The sequence below is a fragment of the Pipistrellus kuhlii genome, unplaced genomic scaffold (assembly GCF_014108245.1).
Source record: "Pipistrellus kuhlii isolate mPipKuh1 unplaced genomic scaffold, mPipKuh1.p scaffold_m20_p_2, whole genome shotgun sequence".
Classification (NCBI taxonomy): domain Eukaryota; kingdom Metazoa; phylum Chordata; class Mammalia; order Chiroptera; family Vespertilionidae; genus Pipistrellus; species Pipistrellus kuhlii.
In genome coordinates, this window is record NW_023425515.1 from 121,529,873 (window position 1) to 121,550,360 (window position 20,488).

The following is a 20,488-nucleotide window of genomic DNA, read 5'->3' on the forward strand; positions in this document are numbered from 1 at the left end:
AGCTCACATCTATTTGCTGTATTCAAATTATTTTTTAGGTTTAAATTTTTATTTTGATTGTTTCCAATTTATTATTCCAAAATGTACATGGGTGTTCAATTTGATTCTCTGCTTACCTGAAAACATCTATATTTTTGCCCTTGTGTTTGATAAAATTTGGCTGGTTACAAAATTCTAGGTTCAAAGCCTAGTTTCACTTTTGAGAACACTGCTCTGTTTTAGCATCTGATGTTATAAAATGGAAGCCTGATGCTAATCTGGTAATTTTATTTGTAGCAAACAGCCTTTCTTTCTTTCTCTCTCTCTCTCTCTGAAAGCATTCAGAATTTTGGCTTGGTGTCTTAAAATTTTACTGGCTTTTGTCAATGAGTGGACTACTTCCATTTTTAAGATCAATGTTTCTCTTTACAGCTAGGAAATTTTCTTCTATCACTTATTTGACAGTTCCTTCATGCTCTCATCTTCTAAGCATTCTTATTCCAATTGCACTTGTGAATCTAGCGTGGATGAATCTCTCTGTACTTTTGCACTGTGCCCTGAAAAATTCCAGTTCACTAATCTGATTACCAAATATGCTTTTTTCTGCTCCTCAGTCCATAAAATGATTTTTTTCCATTAACATTTAAAAATGCTATTTCAGCCGAAACCGTTTTTGGCTCAGTGGTAGAGCGTCGGTCTGCGGACTGAAAGGTACCAGGTTCGATTCCAGTCAAGGGCATGTACCCTGGTTGCGGGCACATCCCCAATAAGGGGTGTGTAGGAGGCAGCTGGCCGATGGTTCTCTCTCATCGATGTTTCTAGCTCTCTATCCCTCTCCCTTACTCTCTGATAAAAAAATCAATAAAATATATTTTAAAATAAATTAAAAAAAATAAAAATGCTATTTCATTTTTCTTCAAAATTTAAGTTTTCATAATTGCCTCTATTTCTCAGAGATGAATTATATTTGTCTATATTTCTTTACATGGCTGATAATGACTGGTTATCTCTATTTGTAAATGAAGGCCTACATATAAAAATTTTATTAGTTAGGAAATATTCATATGCATAGGAAAGAATGCCTATTTTTCCTGAATAGTATATGCTAATTCTGATATTAAAGCTCACAGAAGGGCGAAAGACACAAGCATGCAATATTGTGGGCTTTCCATTAGAACTGTATTTCTCAAAATCAGATCAGTAGATCATTAAAATTATGAGGGAATGGAGAAATTAAAGTTGAAAATCCTAGGCTCCTTTCCTGAGAGTTCTGTTACTAGTCCCTCTCACATATTTTTAGTAGAAGCCATTCCTTGACTTTGAGATATCAAAGACACCTTATAAAAGAAAATGTTTAATACTTACCAGCTGTAGTACTGGTTTGAGCTCCAAAAGCAAAAGTGGTTTTTGCTGGCTGCTCAGACTCCTTCTCAGATGGTTTTGCCACACTGAAACTAAAGGTGGACTTTGAAGAACTCTCATCTTTGGTTTGCTCTGAATTCCCAAAGGAAAACACTGGTTGACACTTTGGCTCTTCATTGTCAGTTTTCTTCCCAAACACAAGAGAAGTAGAAGTGACAGGCTCTTGCTTCTCTTCTGTCCTTCCCAAAGCAAACAAGGAGGCAGACGGCAGAGGGGCAGGTTCCATGTTGCCAAAAGGAAACCCTCCTTTGGTGGCAGGCATTTCCTCTTTTTTCGCTTCTGGCGTCTTACATGGGAAAGGAGCCACTGAGACACTCTTGGTTTCGATAGTTCCAAAGTTGAAGCTACTCTTGCTCTCAGAGGTCACCACAGTGTTAGCAGCAGCAGGAGTAGGGTTAGTAACACCCGTACCAAAACTAAAGCCTGTAGATGAAGCTTTAGGCAGTTCCTCTTTCTTTTCTTGTTGCCCAAGATTAGTCATCCCAAACTGAAATGGAGCTAAAGAAACTGGATTGCTTAAACCAGAAGAAAGTCCAAACTTAAAATTATTATCATTCTTACTGTCCTTTTTAACTTCTTCGGGTTTAGAATCAGATGAAACTCCAAATTTAAAATTTCCTACTGGTTTAGAAAATTTGAAGCCTTCACTCATGGGGTTTAAAGATCCAGAATCTGATGACATACCTATTTTAAAGCCTCCTTGATCTCCAAATTTAAAATTTCCAGTGCTTGGTAAAGTCTGAGAAGGCTCAGAAGAGGATGACTGTATACCAAATTTGAAGGATGAGGATGCTGGGATTGAAGATGAGGAAGATGTGCCAAAGCCTTCAAAAATATAAGACACTGAGTTAATGTTATCCACTCAAAACAAAATGCAAACCTTAAAAACCAAAGGGACATGGAAATAACTCTGCAAAGGCGTACTTTAAAGATTAGCAATGGCAGTAAACATAGACCAAATTGCCAAAAATTCAGCATGAGAACTACATTCCTAATCCTTAGCAACTACAGAGATTTGACAAGTTAGATAAAACAGTATTACTAGAAATAATAGACACTTTATACATTGCAGGTGGATGTGTAACTTAGCACGAAGTTATAAAAGGCATTTTGTCAATGTTTACCAAAAAATTACAAACACATTTCCTTCTAATAATTCTACAGCTGTGTTATTAGTGACATACAAAATGCCATATGCAATCTGGGCAGCTGTGAACAAAAAACAAATGTATGTCCAAGCTAATTATGTGATAAAATCAAGGAAAAAGAGGCAGCAGAGCACTTAAACAAGGTAGAGACATAGGATATTCAGAATCATTATTTTCTTATGATGTGCACAAAGAAACTTTGAAAGAGTAATAAAACCAACCATAGCTTTTTGACTGGTAGGAGAGGAAAAATGAAAAATAAGCCAATGGGAAGAGATAAGACTTTTCACTGTAAATCGTCATAATTTGATTTTTAAGACTTGTGAATGTGTTATTTATTCAAGCATTAAAAAAATTTAGCATCAAAGTATTAGAAATACATCAGTGGAAACAATATTTAAAAAGATAAACTATACTGTATTGACAAGATCAAAGTTTTGATTTCCTAATGCTTTCTTATAACGAATAAATGAGAAATGGAATGCTTAACTGATTGCCTCAAAAAGGAAATATTAGAGGGCCTAAGATATTTATCCATTACTCTGCTTACCCATATGTAAATAGACAAATGACAAGCCCTCATCTTCAGATTTCCACTTTTAATGATTACCCACCCTATTTTCTTTCTCTAAAAATCTTAACTGAAAAACTGTATCAGAATCTCAAAAGCAAATAGCTATCCACATGGTCTCTAAGATACCTTGAGTGATATTACACAGAAAGCTAAAAATAAAAATCCCAAAAACCACATTAGTTGTCACCTCTGCCTCAAAGGGACACATTTAAAGGTATGGCAATTACCGTATTACAAGTAGAGAATATAAAAAAGAAGCCATGAGGTATCAGCTACAGAAGGAACTAAAATAGACTGAAGAGCAGTGATTTGAAAGCACTAGGAAGTGTCTCATATGAAATAATTCATATAGAAATATCAAGATGTGAAAAATCCAGCCTCCAGATTACTTTGAGAGGTTCTTCCTTTACATTTATATAACAAATATTGCGAGTTATTTTTCTGGAATAATAAAAGCCCAAGTCTGGATTACTTATAACAAGGTTCCAGGGGTATAAATTGCCAGTCAAAAAGACAGGAAATTTATCTATATACCAAAGGATTGTTAACAGTTAAAAAAGCTAAAACTCTCTCAGAATCAATAATAAAATACAGATTATCTACCTAGATGCAGAAAAGATACCTCACTGCTGACCAGCAAATAATTCAACCTTACACTAATTCAGAGACAGACTAGACAGTGCAGAAAATTTGTGCAGGGGGAGAGAGGCCCCTCAGTCCAGCCTGCACCCTCTTCAAATCCAGGACCTCTCGGGGGATGTCCGGCAGTTGGACATCCCTCTCACAATCCGGGACATCTGGCTCCTAACCAGTCACCTGCTTGCTTGTCTGATGCCCCTAATTGCTCTTCCCTGCTGGCCTGATCCCCCTAACTGCCAAACTGTTCTCCCCTGCTGACCTAATCGCCCTAACTGCTCTCCCCTGATAGCCTGATTGCCCCTAACTGCCTCTGTTACCGTGGCTTTGTCCAGAAGGATGTCCAGTATAATTAGCATATTACCATTTTACTAGCATAGATGGAACTAAAAAGTCCAGGGCAATACCTCATTTACATTAATTAGAGCAGGCGTCTTCAAACTACGGCCCGCGGGCCACATGCGGCCTGCAGAGGAGTCTGATCCGGCCCGCCAGGTTTTTTGGGCAGTGAGCGCAGCCGAGGTGTTACAGTAGGAATTAGTAGTTCATATAGTCCGGCCCTCCAGCTCTCTGAGGGACCGTGATCTGGCCCCCACTTTAAAAAGTTTGAGGACCCCTGAATTAGAGAATGAATAATTTTAAAACTAAAGCTGTTTGGAAGTATTTCACTTTATAATGGCAATACAAAGAAGCTCTTTATCAACTCCTTACCTTTAAACTCAGATTTTGTGCCTGGCTTGGCACTTTCACATGCTGCACATTTGGTAGAATCTGCGGTATTCTGCACTAGGCACACTTCACATTCCCAGCTTCCCTCAGGTTTCTTAAACTTGTCTAATCCTAGGCAGCTTCCAGAAGACAGAGAGATAGGAACCGTGCTGCTACTTGAAGCAGGTACTGAATTTCCTAAAAACAATGCAGAAACATATGGGAATTCTCATTTACATGAAGTCAATATGGTAAATGTTCAATCACTAGGTCTAAATGTTCAATTTATATTACTAATGTTTCCTATTAAAATGCCAGAAATACAAACATTACATTGTTAAAAATTTAATCTTATGAATGAACAGCTCATACTCACCTTGCTTAGTGATAAGTACCCCTTAATCCCAAGTTTGAATAGCCATGGTTTAAAAAAAAAATCATGCTCATATATCAGAGCCTAGGACTAAATAAATTTTCCTTGAAAATCTTTGTCCAATTTCTTCAAGCAGTACACCATTATAAGACATAAAATTATAGACAATATCGTAACATAGAAAATACATAGCCACAAACCATATTAAATTCAAGATTTCAAAGCACAGGTCTCTGCCTTTGAAATGATCATTTTTGCATAGAAGTGTTCTATCATTCATTTTGCAATTCCACTTGACACCACCTATTATGTGTTCATGGCATCTGTTATAAGCTAGCCTAAACAGACATTTATTAACACCATAATTTACTTGGGCACTGTGAACATAAAAGATGAGTAAAATATTAACTTCTAAAGGTGTTCATAGTCTTAAAAGGGAAAAGTAAAAATAAATGCATAGTAGCACCATCACCAAGAAGGAAAGTAATAAATGATTTAATGCAAGAGTACAAGAAGGAGAAATCACTAAGGGGTAGGAGAAGGATCCTCAGAGGTGAGATTTAAATCTTTAAGTAGAATTAGCAAGTTCTATGGGGAGAGGAGGCTCCACAGCAAGGATGGCTCAGCAAAGCAGTTTATAAATAAATAAAAGGTGGGGCAAAAGTAGCTTGACAGTTGTTAATATGAAAAAGAATACAATAATAATACAAGAATAAACTATTTCATGTACTCACAACTATAAGCCCATTTTTGCCCCACCCTTTATTGTGTTAAGAGTGAGCCATCTATTCTGGTATCCCTGCTTCTCTAAATGTTCTCCAATTGTCATCACTTCTCCCAGTTATCTGATGTCTTACTGGTATATTCTCTTCCATCATGCCAGTAAAACTGCTGAGGTTCCATCATTGGTACATTGCACTGCTCACAAGTTCTCATCTACTCTGATAACTTTAATCAACAAAAGTTTCCTAATCTTTATCTGCAATCCACACTTCTGTGCTTCATTCCTGTGGTCTCTTCCTTAGTTGGCAGTTCCACTATCCCACTAATTAACTTGGTTAATGGCTTTTCCTCCCTTACATATTTCTCACATCTTTTTCATTCTCTTTTCTGACCCCTTCTACTGCTATACTCATTGTTTGGTTGAATAATAGCTTTCATATTGAGATTTATTCCCTCTAAATTCATCCTTCCAAGAAGCAACCAGTGCCATGCTTTCCTCTGGTTATTCCTTTAAAAAATTAACTTCCAAAATTTTATCCCTGCCACTTACTTAAATAGGCAGAGTTCCATTTTTAGACCATCTTCTTTACTTACTCCAGTCACTTCCATCACCTCTATTCCCATGACTTATTAGAAAACTATGGGCTAGTGACTCTAATCTGTATCTTTAGGCCAGAGGGTCCATTATCAGTATAATGATCTCACATAATCTGAAAGTCAACTTCCAACAGCTTGAAATCATCATGTCTTCAACTACACATTATTCTACAACCCTTCCATCCTTATTTGATTTCATTAATACACATCACCATTATCTTTGCCTATATTATTGATGCAATCTCCCTAATCTGTCCTTTGGTTTCCAAATTTTGTCACCCTTAAGTCTATCCTTCAAAAAGCCACCTAGTGATTTATCAAAATACAAATCTGACTGCATCACTCCTCTGCTTAAAATCATGGCTCATTTATAAGATGAAGTCAGCATTCTTTAATACATGAATTTCCTTTATGTGTAACAATTCTTGCCTGACTTAAAATTTTCTTCTCCTATCAACTCAGAATTTCAGTTCCCTGCCTGTATCAAGGTCTTGTTATTATATATATATATAATATGGAAGGAGGGGTGTCAGGTGGGAAGAGAAAGTTAATTCAGAATGAAGATTTTTGAAACCTTATTCTCGTGGAGACATCCAGTAGGAATTAGATTTATGGCTCACCCCTTATGTTCAGACAGAGATTTAGGCTAATAACTCAACAGCTTTTCATTGCAGATACAAAACTACACATAAAATTCCCAAAATACCTATATGTTTTATTTAATATTCAAGTCACCATATATCCGTACCAAATAATTATATAATAGTATTACAAAAACAGCAGAGTCATTTCCAAAAGTGAACATTTATTAACTCTTTAAAATTTCAACAGAAAAATCTCAAACCTAACTTCATTTTTCTAGCTAATTTAGAATTTTTTACTGATGATTCAGTAACTTACTACCATTGCAAATTCTGGCAGATAGTATACAGATACAGGTATCGCCATTAACATTCAACGACAGCCTTTTCAGAAAGCAATATTGTCCACCCCTTAATCAAGTCTTCTCTGGAAATGACCACTAGCCATCCTCATTTAGAGAAAAAAAGACTAAGTAATATTTCATTCTGTATAGAGGTTTGAGAAAGACTGTTCCCTTCTAAGACCTTTCAGCATCTATAACAGTCAACTTTGAAATGATCATGAAGAACAAAAAGTTTATGATAAAACTGCATACAAAGAAGAGATCAAAGTACTCACAGCCTATCCTAAGAAAACAAATAAATCTAGCCCCACGCAAGTCATTTTAATCTCAATATAGCTTTAAAAAGTTTAAGACATATGAGAAAATTCTCATCCTGAAACACCTAAAATATTCTAGTTGTTCTTAGTGGTCTTACAGAGAATTAAAATGTTCTACTAACATAATGAGCAAAATTATTCCAAACAGCCATTAACGTACCTGGTTTCTCAGACATACAGGACACACATTTATTGTCCTCTGGATTATTAGGAACACAGCATACTGGACACTCCCAAGACCTCTTGGGCTTTGTGAATTTATCTGCAAATCCTAAGGCACCAGTGGTCACAGTGCAGCTGGAGGATGAAGCAGCCACGGTGACAGCACTTTCTGAAGCCGCTGGCAATGTAAGGACTCGCTTAACACCAGTTCCAGGTTTCGGTGTTTCACAAGCTACACATTTTATCGCCTCAGGCTTATTGTGCACTAAACAGGTATCACAATCCCAAATTCCTACTGCTGGTTTAAATTTGTCTCCAAAACCTGTCCCTGATGCAGAAAGAGCTGGTTTGCCACTTTTATTTGGTGTCCCAATTCCAGTCTGTTTAGCAGTATCTCTTAGTGGCAATTTTGTCGCTTGACAGGCTATACACTTGCTGTCTGTAATTTTGTTCTGGAGTAGACAAGTATCACACTGCCATGATGATCCAGCTTTTAAACTTTCCCCCAACCCGATTCCACTAGAAGAAAAGCTACTTATTGCTGGTCTTGTATAAACTACTGGGCTTGTGGTGGTAGGAATAGCAGCAAGAGAATCTGCCTTCGGTGATGTGAAACCTATGGGGTAGGGAGAATTGGAGGGAAAAAAAGTTAGGGAATGTTTTCTAATCAAACATTAAATAAAATATTATTACTGGAAGAAAACAGATTTACCTTATTGTTATTATAATCCAAGATGGATTACTTAAGGTGATTTTCACCTAAGCACTATTAATTAATAGCATCTATAATAATAAAAGTGTAATATGCTAATTAGACTGGACATGGTTCTGATGACCTTCTGGATAAAGCCAGGGCTGTGAGAGAAACCCAGGTCCTGGGTGCCAGAGGGAAGCTGGTGCTGACAACTGGGGGAAGGAAGGTCTACTCTTGCACAAATTTCATGCACCGAGAGCCTCTAGTAAATAAGGGACACTAGATCTAGTTCAAGTTCTACAGCAGATGTTTTATTTATAATATATCGCCTTCCTTCTCTATGAACTTCTATTTATTATAAGTCAACCAATACCTAATTTAAGGCTTTAATTATAGTAATTCATCGATCTATACAATTGTCATCAATGTCTTGTGGAGTGTCTTGCTACACTCTACATTCCTGCAACACTGACCTACATTTATAGCCGTCTCCCTGCATCTATCTCTCCTTTAAGTGTTCCCTTGGCTATATCCAATAACTGTAAATTCTAATTTTCAAATGTCCAGTCATAATCCACTACTGAGGTATCCTTTACTTTCGGTAAAAACCAGCTTAACTGTGTATGTATGGTCACTGGGCAGATGTCCCTCCAAAGTACCACAGAGTGGTAAAAATTATATTTTAATTATACTAAACTCATACAGAGCTTTAAAATAGCAACAATTCAATGACAAATGGTAAAATTCCAACAGAGATGTACCAAACCATCTGATAAGGCCTAGAAATACAAAAATTAAGATCCAGTCAACCCCAATGGAGTACAAATACAGGCCCATGCAAAGTTACCAAACACTGATTCAAACAAAATTGCTTCAAATATCTCTCCAAAACAATCTCAGAACCTATCACATTGTAAGTATACCTTTTGTAACCTCTGAAGGTATATTTAGACAACTAAGGTAATCATGTAGAACCATGAAAGAATAATAGGAAGATTAAGTCTTGTACTACACTAAAACTGTGGTCATTAAATTGATTCACTGAAACTATACTTCACTTGTGGAATAACATTTCAATCCTTTAAACAAAGTAATTTTTATTTTATTCATACAAACAAACACAGTGATCCTGTTTCTCCTGCCTTCAGCACCAAAGGAAAAGAAAATTGGAGGGGAAGAAGATACAGAAGGTTGTTAAGAGATTTTCTACTGCTACGAAGAAATAATTCAGTCTAGGGCTATTTTTAACAGAATGGCAAAAACAGTCCCACGTATCTCAGTTATGCCCAGTAATCAACATTTTGTTCATGATTAACTTGAGTTACTAAGGTTGTCAAAATTTTAACAGTAACCACCTCAAAGTATTACAGATTTCTATTCATTCCACTTTTTCCAATTTTCTTAATTTCTCCTTCAAAAGAATATATGATCTCCTCCAAATTCTTGCTATTTAAAAAATGTTAAAAGGGAGGAAGTGTGGACATTATGAATACAAAATGTAACTTTAAAAAGATAAACTAAGAATTTGATGCTTACCTATTTGGTTAATTCTAGTAAAGGCATTCTCGAGTTCTGCCATAACTGTAAAATCATCTAAATTATTAAGACTCCTGAAGGCAGTATACTCAACTATAAAGTGAGAGCTAATTAAAAAAAAAACACTAATCCTTCTAAATCTTGTTGTAGAAGCCAACTTTATTTTGAAATTTCTACTCAATCATACATGAACATCTTTGCTGGGTTTAAATTGTTTTTGAATTACTAAACACCTTTGAATTATTACAGTACACATCACAACTGAACTTGATTATACTCTTTGATTTTTCAAACTGAAAACTTACTCCTATTTTGAGGATTTCTAGTTGTTGCCTTCAAATTATTATATACTAGCTTTCATTTCTTGTTTCAAATGAGTATTGTCTTTTATATATGTTAGGATCAGTACATTTGTTGGCTTTGACATATAGAACAACATGGCAGTTTCAACACTCTGGTGAGAAAGAAATGTCCAAGTATATCATCAAGTTTGTTTGTTTACTTTCATTCAATATTGGCCTACCTCTATTAATAGGCAATTCATTTTTCTCCTTCTATACTTGACTCTTACAAATTTCATTTTAGTACAGAGTAACATTTGATTACATCTATATTCAGAAGTCAATCTCCTATCAAATTAGCCACAATTCTCTTAAAGCCTAAAGTGTACCACAAATGACATTAAAATAAGATCACGAGTTTTTAATTAAAAATTTAGACTATCTGCTGAGGCTGGTTTGGCTCAGTGGTAGAGCGTCAGTATGCGGACTGAAAGGTCCCATGTTCGATTCCGGTCAAGGGCATGTACGTTGGTTGCGGGCACATCCCCGGTAGGGGGTGTGCAAAAGGCAGCTGGTAGATGTTTCTCTCTCATCGACGTTTCTATCTCTCTATCTCTCTCCCTTCCTCTCTGTAAAAAATCAATAAAATATATAACTAAACTTTCTTCTAAAAAAAAAAAAAAAATTAGACTATCTCAAGGGCAGCCATTATCTTACCAGGGTTTTTCAGAACATCGAGGACACTTCCTTCTTTCAGGGTTTTTGCAGGTCTAAAAAGTCCCTCAGAAACTTCATCTGGCTTCTTACAGCTTGTACTGTTCATTGCAGTGATATCTTGAGCTGTAATATTTTTTAATTATAAAATATATTATGCCTAGAAAAAACACTGGACTAAAGTTAAATGCATTAAAAAGATTTTTTGCAAAGACAATTTGAATCAACTTCTAAAATATCATTTTAAAAGTATGAAATTCAAAGATAATGAAAAAATTACTTAACAATACAGAGTTAAACTGCCATTATAAGGAAGTACAAATACTATTTCACACAGTATACATCTCTCTCCTCCAAATGGGCAAAAAATATAAACTATAATTATTACTGGTAATCAAGAAACCAAGTTGAAACACTGAAGAAGATATGGTGCTCAGCTGGTGTGGCTCATGGTTGAGCGTCAGCCTATGAACCAGGAGGTCACGGTTTGATTCAGAGTACATTCCCCTGGTTGCAGGCTCTATTCCCAGTGTGAGGGTATGCAGGAGGCAGCCAATCAATTCTCTCTTGCCATTGATGTTTCTATCTCTTTCCACCTCCCTTCCTCTCTGAAATCAATAAAAATATATTTTTTTAAAAGAATGTATGGCAACTGGGGCAAGCAGCTACCCCTCATGAAATATATAATCAATTACATAGCAATTTACACTTTTGATTCAAAAATACCTTAACAATATTCAACTAAGGCAATCATTTCAGTTCTAGAAATTCACCCTATGAATGAAGATACCTTTCAGGTACAACAATGAGAACCTGAATGACAGATAAATGCTCAATTAGGGGCTGATGACATAAATTACAGAATGTTGACATGAAATGCTACATAGCCACAAACAATCATTTTTGAAAGCATAGTTATGGATAAAACAGGTTTTGAATGTTTCCATTTAAAAGTAATGGTGCTGCTAATGATGAGTGTCTTTTATTTATTGCTTTTACTTTTTATGTTTTCCAAAACGAACATATCCTTTATTTAAGAAATCTACATATTAAGCATGATAATAGTTTTGTGGTTATATTTTTTTTGGGGGGAGGGGGGCGCACGTGGAACTGTTTCCAAATAACCTGGTATGTGTTTGTATGTATAAGAGGGAAAGGTAGGAAAGAGGGAGGGGAAAAGGGACAATATTGGCCATAAAATCGAAAGGTTGAAGCTGGGTAAAGAGTATATGGAGAATCAGTCTATCATTCAACATTAGAGAATGTTTGAAATTTTTTATAATAAAATATAAACAAACAGCTTTTTCTTCTTGAGTGTTGGTCAGTTAAAAAGTAGTTTCAAAACAAATCCTGCCTACTTATATATCTCACTATAAATAAAATTTAATTCAAAATGGATCAATGATCTAAATATAAGAAATCCATAATACTCTTAAAGAAAATCTAGGAGTTATACCTTCATGACCATAGATTTAGCGATAGACTCTTAGAAGACACCGAAAATGTAAGCAGAAAAATAATTTTAACTTCACCAAAATTAAAAAAACCTTTGTGCATCTAAGGACATTATTAAAAAAATGTGAAAAGACAAACCATTGAATTGGAGAAATCACTCTTAACTCATGTCTGATAAGGATATAGTATCCAGCTATACAAAAATACATCTCAGCAACAGGAACAAACCAATTTTAAAATGGTTAAGACATGACTAGACATTTCTCCCAAGAACATATGTAAAGGGCCATCAAGCATCAAAGAGGGTCAATATCATTAATCACTATGGGAATGCAAATGGATGGCTATAAAAAACCTTAAAAAGTAGTGTCATAAAAATGTAAAGAATTTGAACTCTCATGAACTGCTAGTGGGAATGTGAAATGAGCTATCAGTTAAGAAAAACAACTTTGTGGTTTCCTCAAAAGACCATTTGGTACATCAATTCCATTCCTAGGTATATACCCTAAAACACTGAAACCAGTGTTCAAACAAATATATGTACATGTATTGTAGACAACAGCATGTCTACAATAGCCAAAAGGTAGAAACAACCCTAATGGATGAACAGAAAATCAAACAAACAAAACAGAAACAAACTGAGATACAGAGAACATTTTGATGGTTGCCAAACTGGGTGGGGGGAGGGAAGATGGGTGAAAAAGGGCAGAAGAGTATGTACAAATTGGTGGAAATGAAATAGTCACAGGGAGGTAAAGTATAGCAAAGGGATTATAGTCAGTAATATTATAATAACAAAGTATGAGATCATATAGATACTAGATTTATTGGAATAACCACTTCATAAGTTACATAAATGTCTAAATACCAGAAACTAATATAATACTATATATCAACTGAAGTTTTAAATAAATTTTTAAATAAAATAATCATCTGAATATTCATCATCTCCCCTCAATTATGCCCATTTCTTTCTTTCCTTTTCTTTTTTAATCCTCACTTGAGGATTTCTTTTTTTCCTTTTTAGAGACAGAGTAAGGGGGGTGGGGGAGAAAGAGAGAAACATCTATGTGAGAAAGAAACATCAATTGGTTGCCTTCCATACATACATACCATGACTGGAGATGGAACCTGCAACCCAGGTTATGTGCCTGACTGAGAATCAAACCCGGAATCTTTTGGTGTGTGGGAAAACACTCCAACCTACTCACCACCCGGCCAGGGCTTGAGTTCAGAAATTATGTACATAATTGCTATTTGCTGAGGCCAGCATAACCCTGATACATAAAAATGCTGGGAACTGAACAGTAAACTTAGAGAAGTAATCTATTGAATTTCTTATATGACTTCATTAATATACTTAATTTGACTGAATAAAAGACAATAGGTAAATTTGCTATTGTGACTGTCTCCCTCACAATTAACTGTTAACATTTACATTTAGGGAGTAAGTATTTCTGAGAATAATTACTAAATAACATTGTCAAAAGGCTGATCTTAACCCTGGCCCATTGCTCAGTTGGTTGGAACACTGTCCCATACACCAAAAGGTTTCAATCCCCAGTTGGGATGCATATGGGAGACATCCTATCGATGTTTCTCTCCCACATTAAGTACGTATCTGTCTCTGTCTCTCCGTCTTTCTCCCTTTCCCCTATTCCTCTCTGAAATCAATAAAAACATATCCTCCAAGGATTTTTTTTATGGTTGACTGCTCTTGTTTGCTTTTCAGAGCAAATTCCATTCAAATGAAAGCACTTATAAGAACTGCCAAAGGGGAAAATTTTTTGAATATTAATCTAATGCATACAACTATTTTTATGTAAAAATTTATGAAACGTTTTTACTTACCTGCACTACTTGTAATTGGTTCTGAAACAGTACTAGAGCCAGAAAGTTCTACTGTTTTTGCAACAGGCACACTAAATGTAAATCCAATCTGCAAAGAAAAAGTTATCCTTTCAAATATAGAGCTTCTTTAAATTCCAAGTGAAAAAAATGTACTGAATTTCATTTATTCTAAGATTCACAGTTTTCCATATTTTATCTTTAAAATTTGAATGCTTCTTATAATAAATTGTGGATTATAGTTTAACAGCAGCATTTTTAACCTTTAACACATTTTTTTTCTTTCAAAGCAGCATATAAATTAACGTGTTCCTAATGCTCAAATCTGTGTTTCTAAATGTCATTTTCTAATAAAAAGTTTGAAACTTTTTGGACAACAGACAGATTTCAGGCACGCAACAGGGGAACTACAAATGACCTGGAACATCCAACTGACAGAAAACAAGGTCAGAGTAAAAAACAAAGAGCAACAAGTCAAAATAATACATGTGCCAAATAAGAGTGGGGCAACTTAAACGATGAACTTATTATTCTTACCCAAAAAAACTGATTTCTATTATAAAGAAATAAACAAATATATCTTATGGAACATAAAAATTCAAAACTTATCTAGTTAAAGACAATTCAAGAAACATTAACCAAATGCACTATGATTTAATCGATTAGTCTCTAATCTTAATTGTATCTAGGACCAAGAGAAAACAATTAGAGAACAAACTGGAGCTATCAGATTGGATATCTGAATAGGAACTGTTATTATTATACCACTGTTAAATTCTGTGGGTATAACTGTGAATGTACAAAGGAATGTTCTTTTACTTAGGGAATACATGGAAAATATTAAGGTAATTAAAAAGACTGCATCTTAACTTTCAAATGTATATGAGAAAATGCACACGCTTGTGTGTGTTTATGTGTATATGCACACAGTGAAAATACATGTGTTCACTCATTCAAGTTTTCTGGACATTGTAATTGTTTTTAATTTGGAAGGAAAATAATGGTTATTTCTTACCACTGATGGCACCTTAGATTTGACAAAGATACAGTATGCCTTTGAAATCAATAAATAGGAAATATTTCTTGGTTCCTACTTACAGATGATGGAGGTAGTAGTACATCTGCCTCTGTAGATTTTACAATTGGAGATGAAAATCTAAACATGGGACTGTTTGTGTTGTTAGGAGAGGTCATTTGTACCTGGTTTTCCGAATCATTAAAAAAAAAAAAAAAATACAAAAAGAGCTGTTTAGGAAAAGAAACTGACAATAAGACAAATCTTAAGCAAGTTACTTATGTCATAGAAGCCAAAGCTCCCCTTCAGATTAAAAACAAACACTTTTTAACTTCTGAAAACTACTTAATAGTAACTGCTATAAAATTTGGCTTCCTATTGGAAGAGGAGTACACACTATTTTAGAAATGGATATTTGTCTAAAGAAGAAAAAACATCTATAAGCTATGTTCAGAAAAAATTAAAAGCCAAAACAAAAGCATAGAAATTTCAGGAACAGATTAAACACATTAATCCTACTTGAAAAATAAAAAACATTAATCTTATGCACAAAATATCTTAATTGAAAACATTGGGAACTATATCTGTTTAATACATTGCATAAAAATTCAAGAACATTCTCATTATAACAAACCTCATTATAATGTACACTTTTTAAAAAAAAAAAAAGCAAGACACCATTTTCATTTTTATCTTCTTACTGAGTTATTGATTTCTATAGTGAAAATTAATTATAGTTTTAAACTGATATTAGATTTTTAAAAATAAGAAAAATAAAAAATCATCTCTATTTGTACAATGGTTTTGTACCTTATTTGTTAATGACTGTGCAGGACTAATTGGTGATAGAGAAGTTGTAATCACCGAGGAACTAAAATTGAAGGTAGGCAGTGAAGAACTGGTGATGGGTAGAGAGATATTCGGTAATACTGGTACTTCCATTTCCTAAAACACAGGATGTTTAAAAATTATAGAGTTCATCTTTCATGTCATTCTTTTGTCTGCTGTTTTCAGGTAGAATTTATATAACTATAGGCAACTTTAGAATAAGAAGAAGGTAGCACCATGCAATGTTAACAATGTGAGCTCTTGAATCAAACTAAACAAGACTTGAATCTCTGCCACAAGCCAGCCACATGACTCTGAACCTAACTGCCCTCAATACCAATTTCCTAAATGGTGATAATTAGGAAAAAAATAATACACCATAGTTGTGATATTAATACGAAATACAAAGTTATACACTGTTCTGGCAAACATTTAATAAATCTTAGTACTAATAACTTTAGTGAACTGCCTTGGTTTTTAGCCCACTATAGCAAAAGCCACCCCAAGTCTCAAATGACTAACATTTACAACAGACAAAAAAAAAAAAAAAAAAAAAAAAAAAAGAATTCCACTTCTGCTAATGGTGGAGTAAGTAGTTCATATCTCACCAATGCTCTGACAGATATAAATTATAAACTTTGGACTAATGATTTAAAACAGCTATCTGAAAACACTGGAAAGCAACCACAAACAAGCAGAAACTGGAGGGGGAAAGACACTTGGGAAGAGCACTGAGTGAACTTTTGTTCTCTTTATGAGTTGGTACCAATGGATATTGAAATGCAGAAAGAAAATTGCAAAGATATTGGCTGAGAGATCTGAGGACAAGAGAGGTGACAGTTAGAAAATGAAGGGAGATACAGGATTGAAGAACCACAGAAGGGTTCCCCAAGTCGGCATATGAACTGTCAATTCTCTGGCAGAACTGTAAACTAAACGTCTGTAAGGCAGACCAGACATCCAGTAGCCAACTAAGATTAAAGAGATTCAGCTGTTGCCCAGCACAGAGGGAGTTTACTGCCAGCTAAAACAATCTGAATACTTTAAAGAGATGAGGTTTAGTATACATAAATCACAACTCAGGGGAAAAAAAAAAAGTCAGCCGAAACCGGTTTGGCTCAGTGGACAGAGTGTCGGCTTGCAGACTGAAGGGTCCCGGGTTCAATTCTGGTCAAGGGCACATACCTTGGTTGCGGGCACATCCCCAGTGGGGGGTGTGCAAGAGGCAGCTGGTCGATGTTTCTCTCTCACTGATTTTTCTAACTCTCTATCCCTCTCAATTCCTCTCTGTGTAAAATCAATAAAATATATATATTTTTTAAAATAATGACTCCTTTAGAGAAAAGAAAACTAAGAAAATCTGTTGCCATAAAATTGCTCTACAGGTTCTTGAAGATGAATGAAAATGATACTAAATGGAAACTCATATTTCTAGAAGAAATGTAAAATAAGGGAGCAAACATTTTTTTAAAATCCACATTTTTCTCTTAATTTCTTTAACCTCATAAGGCAAAAATTACGTGATTGGTTTCTAGACTATTTACATGTAATACAAATAACAATTGCAGCAATAAAATACCAAGGAAAAGGGGTGGCAAATCAAACTATAAAGTTGCAAGATTCTTAAATTTTCACAGAAAGTGGTACAAAGTAGCATATAAGAAGAACATATATCATAATCTCAAGAGGAACCACTAAGTAACATAAAGATAGAGATAAAAAGCCAACAAGTAATTAAATTGGAATTCTAACAAACATTCAATTAACCCAGTGGTCGGCAAACTCAGTCAATAGAGCCAAATATCAACAGTACAATGATTGAAATTTCTTTTGAGAGCCAAATTTTTAAACTTAAACTTCTAATGCCACTTCTTCAAAATAGATTCGCCCAGGCCGTGGTATTTTGTGGAAGAAGCCAAAGAGCCGCATGTGGCTCATGAGCCACAGTTTGCTGACCACTGAATTAACCCAAAACAAGGCAACTTTCAAAAAGAACAAGGAGATTTTAGAAACCAAGATGGCAGCAAAGGTAAACAACTAATCTGCTGCCTCTCACAACAATTTCAAAACTACAACTAAAAGACAAAACGTCTATCACTCAGAACCACAGGAAAGCTGGCTGAATGGAAGTCTTACAACTAGAAGGAAAGAGAAAGCGCTAAAAAGCTGAGGTATGGAGGCATGCGAATCAGGCTGGTGGTGGGCGACTGAGTACTCGGCTTTTTTTCAATCCGAAGGGAAACAAGCTCAGATCGCTTTGAAATCCAGTTTCTGGGATAACGAGGGGGACCCAGACACCTACTGGGAAAAGCTGGTCTGTCGGCCATCAGGTCCAAAAGTGAGGGTGACTTTTTTGCAGAGGTGCGTACAACAGTCATTGTTTACTGCGCTAGAGCTCAGGATGCAGGGACTTGGAAACGCGGAAAGGCAGGGAAGGTGGACAGAGGGCATGGTTGTCTGCCATGCCCCAGCCTAGTGATGCACTAAGGCCCCGCCCCGCATATTCTACACCACAGCCCAAGTTCCACACAGTGGCTTTTGCATATAATATAAATGGCCTGCCCTATGGCAGTTTAACCAAATAAACTGCAGCTCCAGTCAGATTGCTCCAAAACCACCAAATCCTAAGCTACAGTTCTTGCTGTAGCTCCTGCTGGGTGGCCTCAGACAATAGCTGATCTACACCCCATTGGAGATCCAGAAACTAGTGTATCTAGTGGTCAGTGTGAGATGACACCAGATTTCAATTACTCTCATAAGGGACTCATTCAAGAGGCAGACTCAGTGAGAATCAAAGCCCTACTGGAACAAGTCCTGCCCCATAAACGTGTCTCCAGCACAGCAATTCTTCCATTATAGACACTGTGGGTCCCCACAACCAATTGGCCTGGAGGTCAATTCCTCCCAGTGACACCAACAACAATCAAGACTTCACTACAACAAGGGTATACACACAGTCCACAAAAGGGGTGCACCAAGAATGTCCACATCAGGTAACTGGGAGGCTGACCCACTGAACCATATAGGACACCCAGCACACAAAGCTATCCTACCAACTCAGGGAAGCAGCGAAAATGAGGCAAGGAAACAGATCACAAACGTGAAATGGAGGAGAACAAATGACTAGACATAGAGTTCAAAACCACGGTTATAAGATTTTTCAAGAATTTCCTAGAAAAGGCCGATAAATTTAACAAGACCCTTGAGGATATGAAAAAGGAACAACTAGAAATTAAACATACACTGTCTGAAATAAAAAATATTATATAGACACCCAACAGCAGACTAGAGGAAAACAAGAATCAAGTCAAAGATTTGGAATACAAAGAGGCAAAGGACACTCCTCCGGAGAAGAGAAGAGAAGAGAATCCAGAAAGTTGAAGATAGTGTAAGGAGCCTCTGGGACAACTTCAAGCATACCAACATCAGAATTATGGGGTGCCAGAAGAAGATAGAGTAAGACACTGAAAACCCATTTAAAGAAATAATGACAGAAAACGTCCCCCACCTGCTGAAACAAATAGACTTACAAGTCCAGGAAGCACACAGAACCCCAACAAAAGGTGTCTAAAGAGGACCACACCAAGACACATCATAATTAAAATGCCAAGAGCAAAAGACGGAGAGAGAATATTAAAAGCAGCAAGAGAAAAACAGTTAGTTACATACAGGGGAGCACCCATACGATTATCAGCTGATTTATCAACAGAAACTATGCAGGCCAGAAGGGAGTGGCAAGAAATATTCAAAATGATGAATAGCAAGAACATACAACCAAGATTATTCTACCCAGCAAAGCTATCATTCAGAATTGAAGGGCAGATAAAGAGCTTTACAGATCAGAATAAGCTAAAGGAGTTCATTACCACCAAACCAGTATTAAATGAAATGCTAAAAGATGTTCTTTAAAAAGAGGGGAAAGAAGAAAAAAGTTAAGATAAAAATTATAAACAACAAATACATACCTATCAACAAGTGAATCTAAAAGTCAAGTGAATTAAAAATCTGAGGAATAGAATAAACTTGTGAATACAATAGAATCGGGGCATAAAATGGGAGGGGATAAATAATTCTCAGGGGGAAAAGTGTGTCTGAGTGGGGGGTATGGGAAGAGACTGGACGAAAATCATACACCTATGGATGAGGACAGAGGGGGAGGGGGGGTGGGGGGAGGTAAGGGCAGAGGGTGGGGTGGGGACCAGATGGAGGGGAGCTATGGGGGGGGGGGGGGGGGGGGGAGAAACAATTGCAATAATCTGAACAATAAAGATTCATTAAATTAAAAAAGAAAAGAAAAGAAAAAAGAACAAGAAAACTAAGGCAACAATAAACAAGTGGGAGGTACATCAAAAGAAACAGCTTTTGCACAGCAAAAGAAACCATCAACAAAACAAAAAGGAATCCCACTGCATGGGAGAACGTATTTGGCAATAATACATCTCATAAAGGGTTATTACCCAAAATGTATAAGGAATTCATACAACTTAACAAAAGGAAGACAAATAATCCAATTTTAAAAGGGGCGAAGAACCTAAATAGACACTTCTCCCAAA

At 35.9% G+C, this 20,488-nt stretch overlaps 1 protein-coding gene and 1 long non-coding RNA gene across 10 annotated transcripts in view; both read right to left on the minus strand.

The window, feature by feature from the left end:
- NUP153 (nucleoporin 153) overlaps positions 1-20,488 on the minus strand; it is a 61,355-nt gene that overhangs the window by 6,169 nt on the left and 34,698 nt on the right. For 8 of the 9 annotated variants that reach the window (XM_036444197.2, XM_036444199.2, XM_036444203.2 and 5 more), the window contains 7 exons: positions 15,918-16,052; positions 15,191-15,292; positions 14,096-14,183; positions 10,793-10,915; positions 7,563-8,180; positions 4,471-4,665; positions 1,345-2,226 (listed from right to left, as the gene is read on the minus strand). In XM_036444197.2, coding sequence (XP_036300090.1) covers positions 1,345-2,226; positions 4,471-4,665; positions 7,563-8,180; positions 10,793-10,915; positions 14,096-14,183; positions 15,191-15,292; positions 15,918-16,052 — 2,143 coding nt within the window. The remainder of the gene's footprint in view (positions 1-1,344; positions 2,227-4,470; positions 4,666-7,562; positions 8,181-10,792; positions 10,916-14,095; positions 14,184-15,190; positions 15,293-15,917; positions 16,053-20,488) is intronic. The other variant, XM_036444204.2, reaches the window with a different exon arrangement.
- Positions 2,990-4,193, minus strand: LOC123652681. Its single transcript, XR_006742139.1, has 2 exons — positions 4,132-4,193; positions 2,990-3,795 (listed from the first exon to the last, which is right to left on the minus strand). It is a non-coding gene; the product is annotated as an uncharacterized LOC123652681 (long non-coding RNA).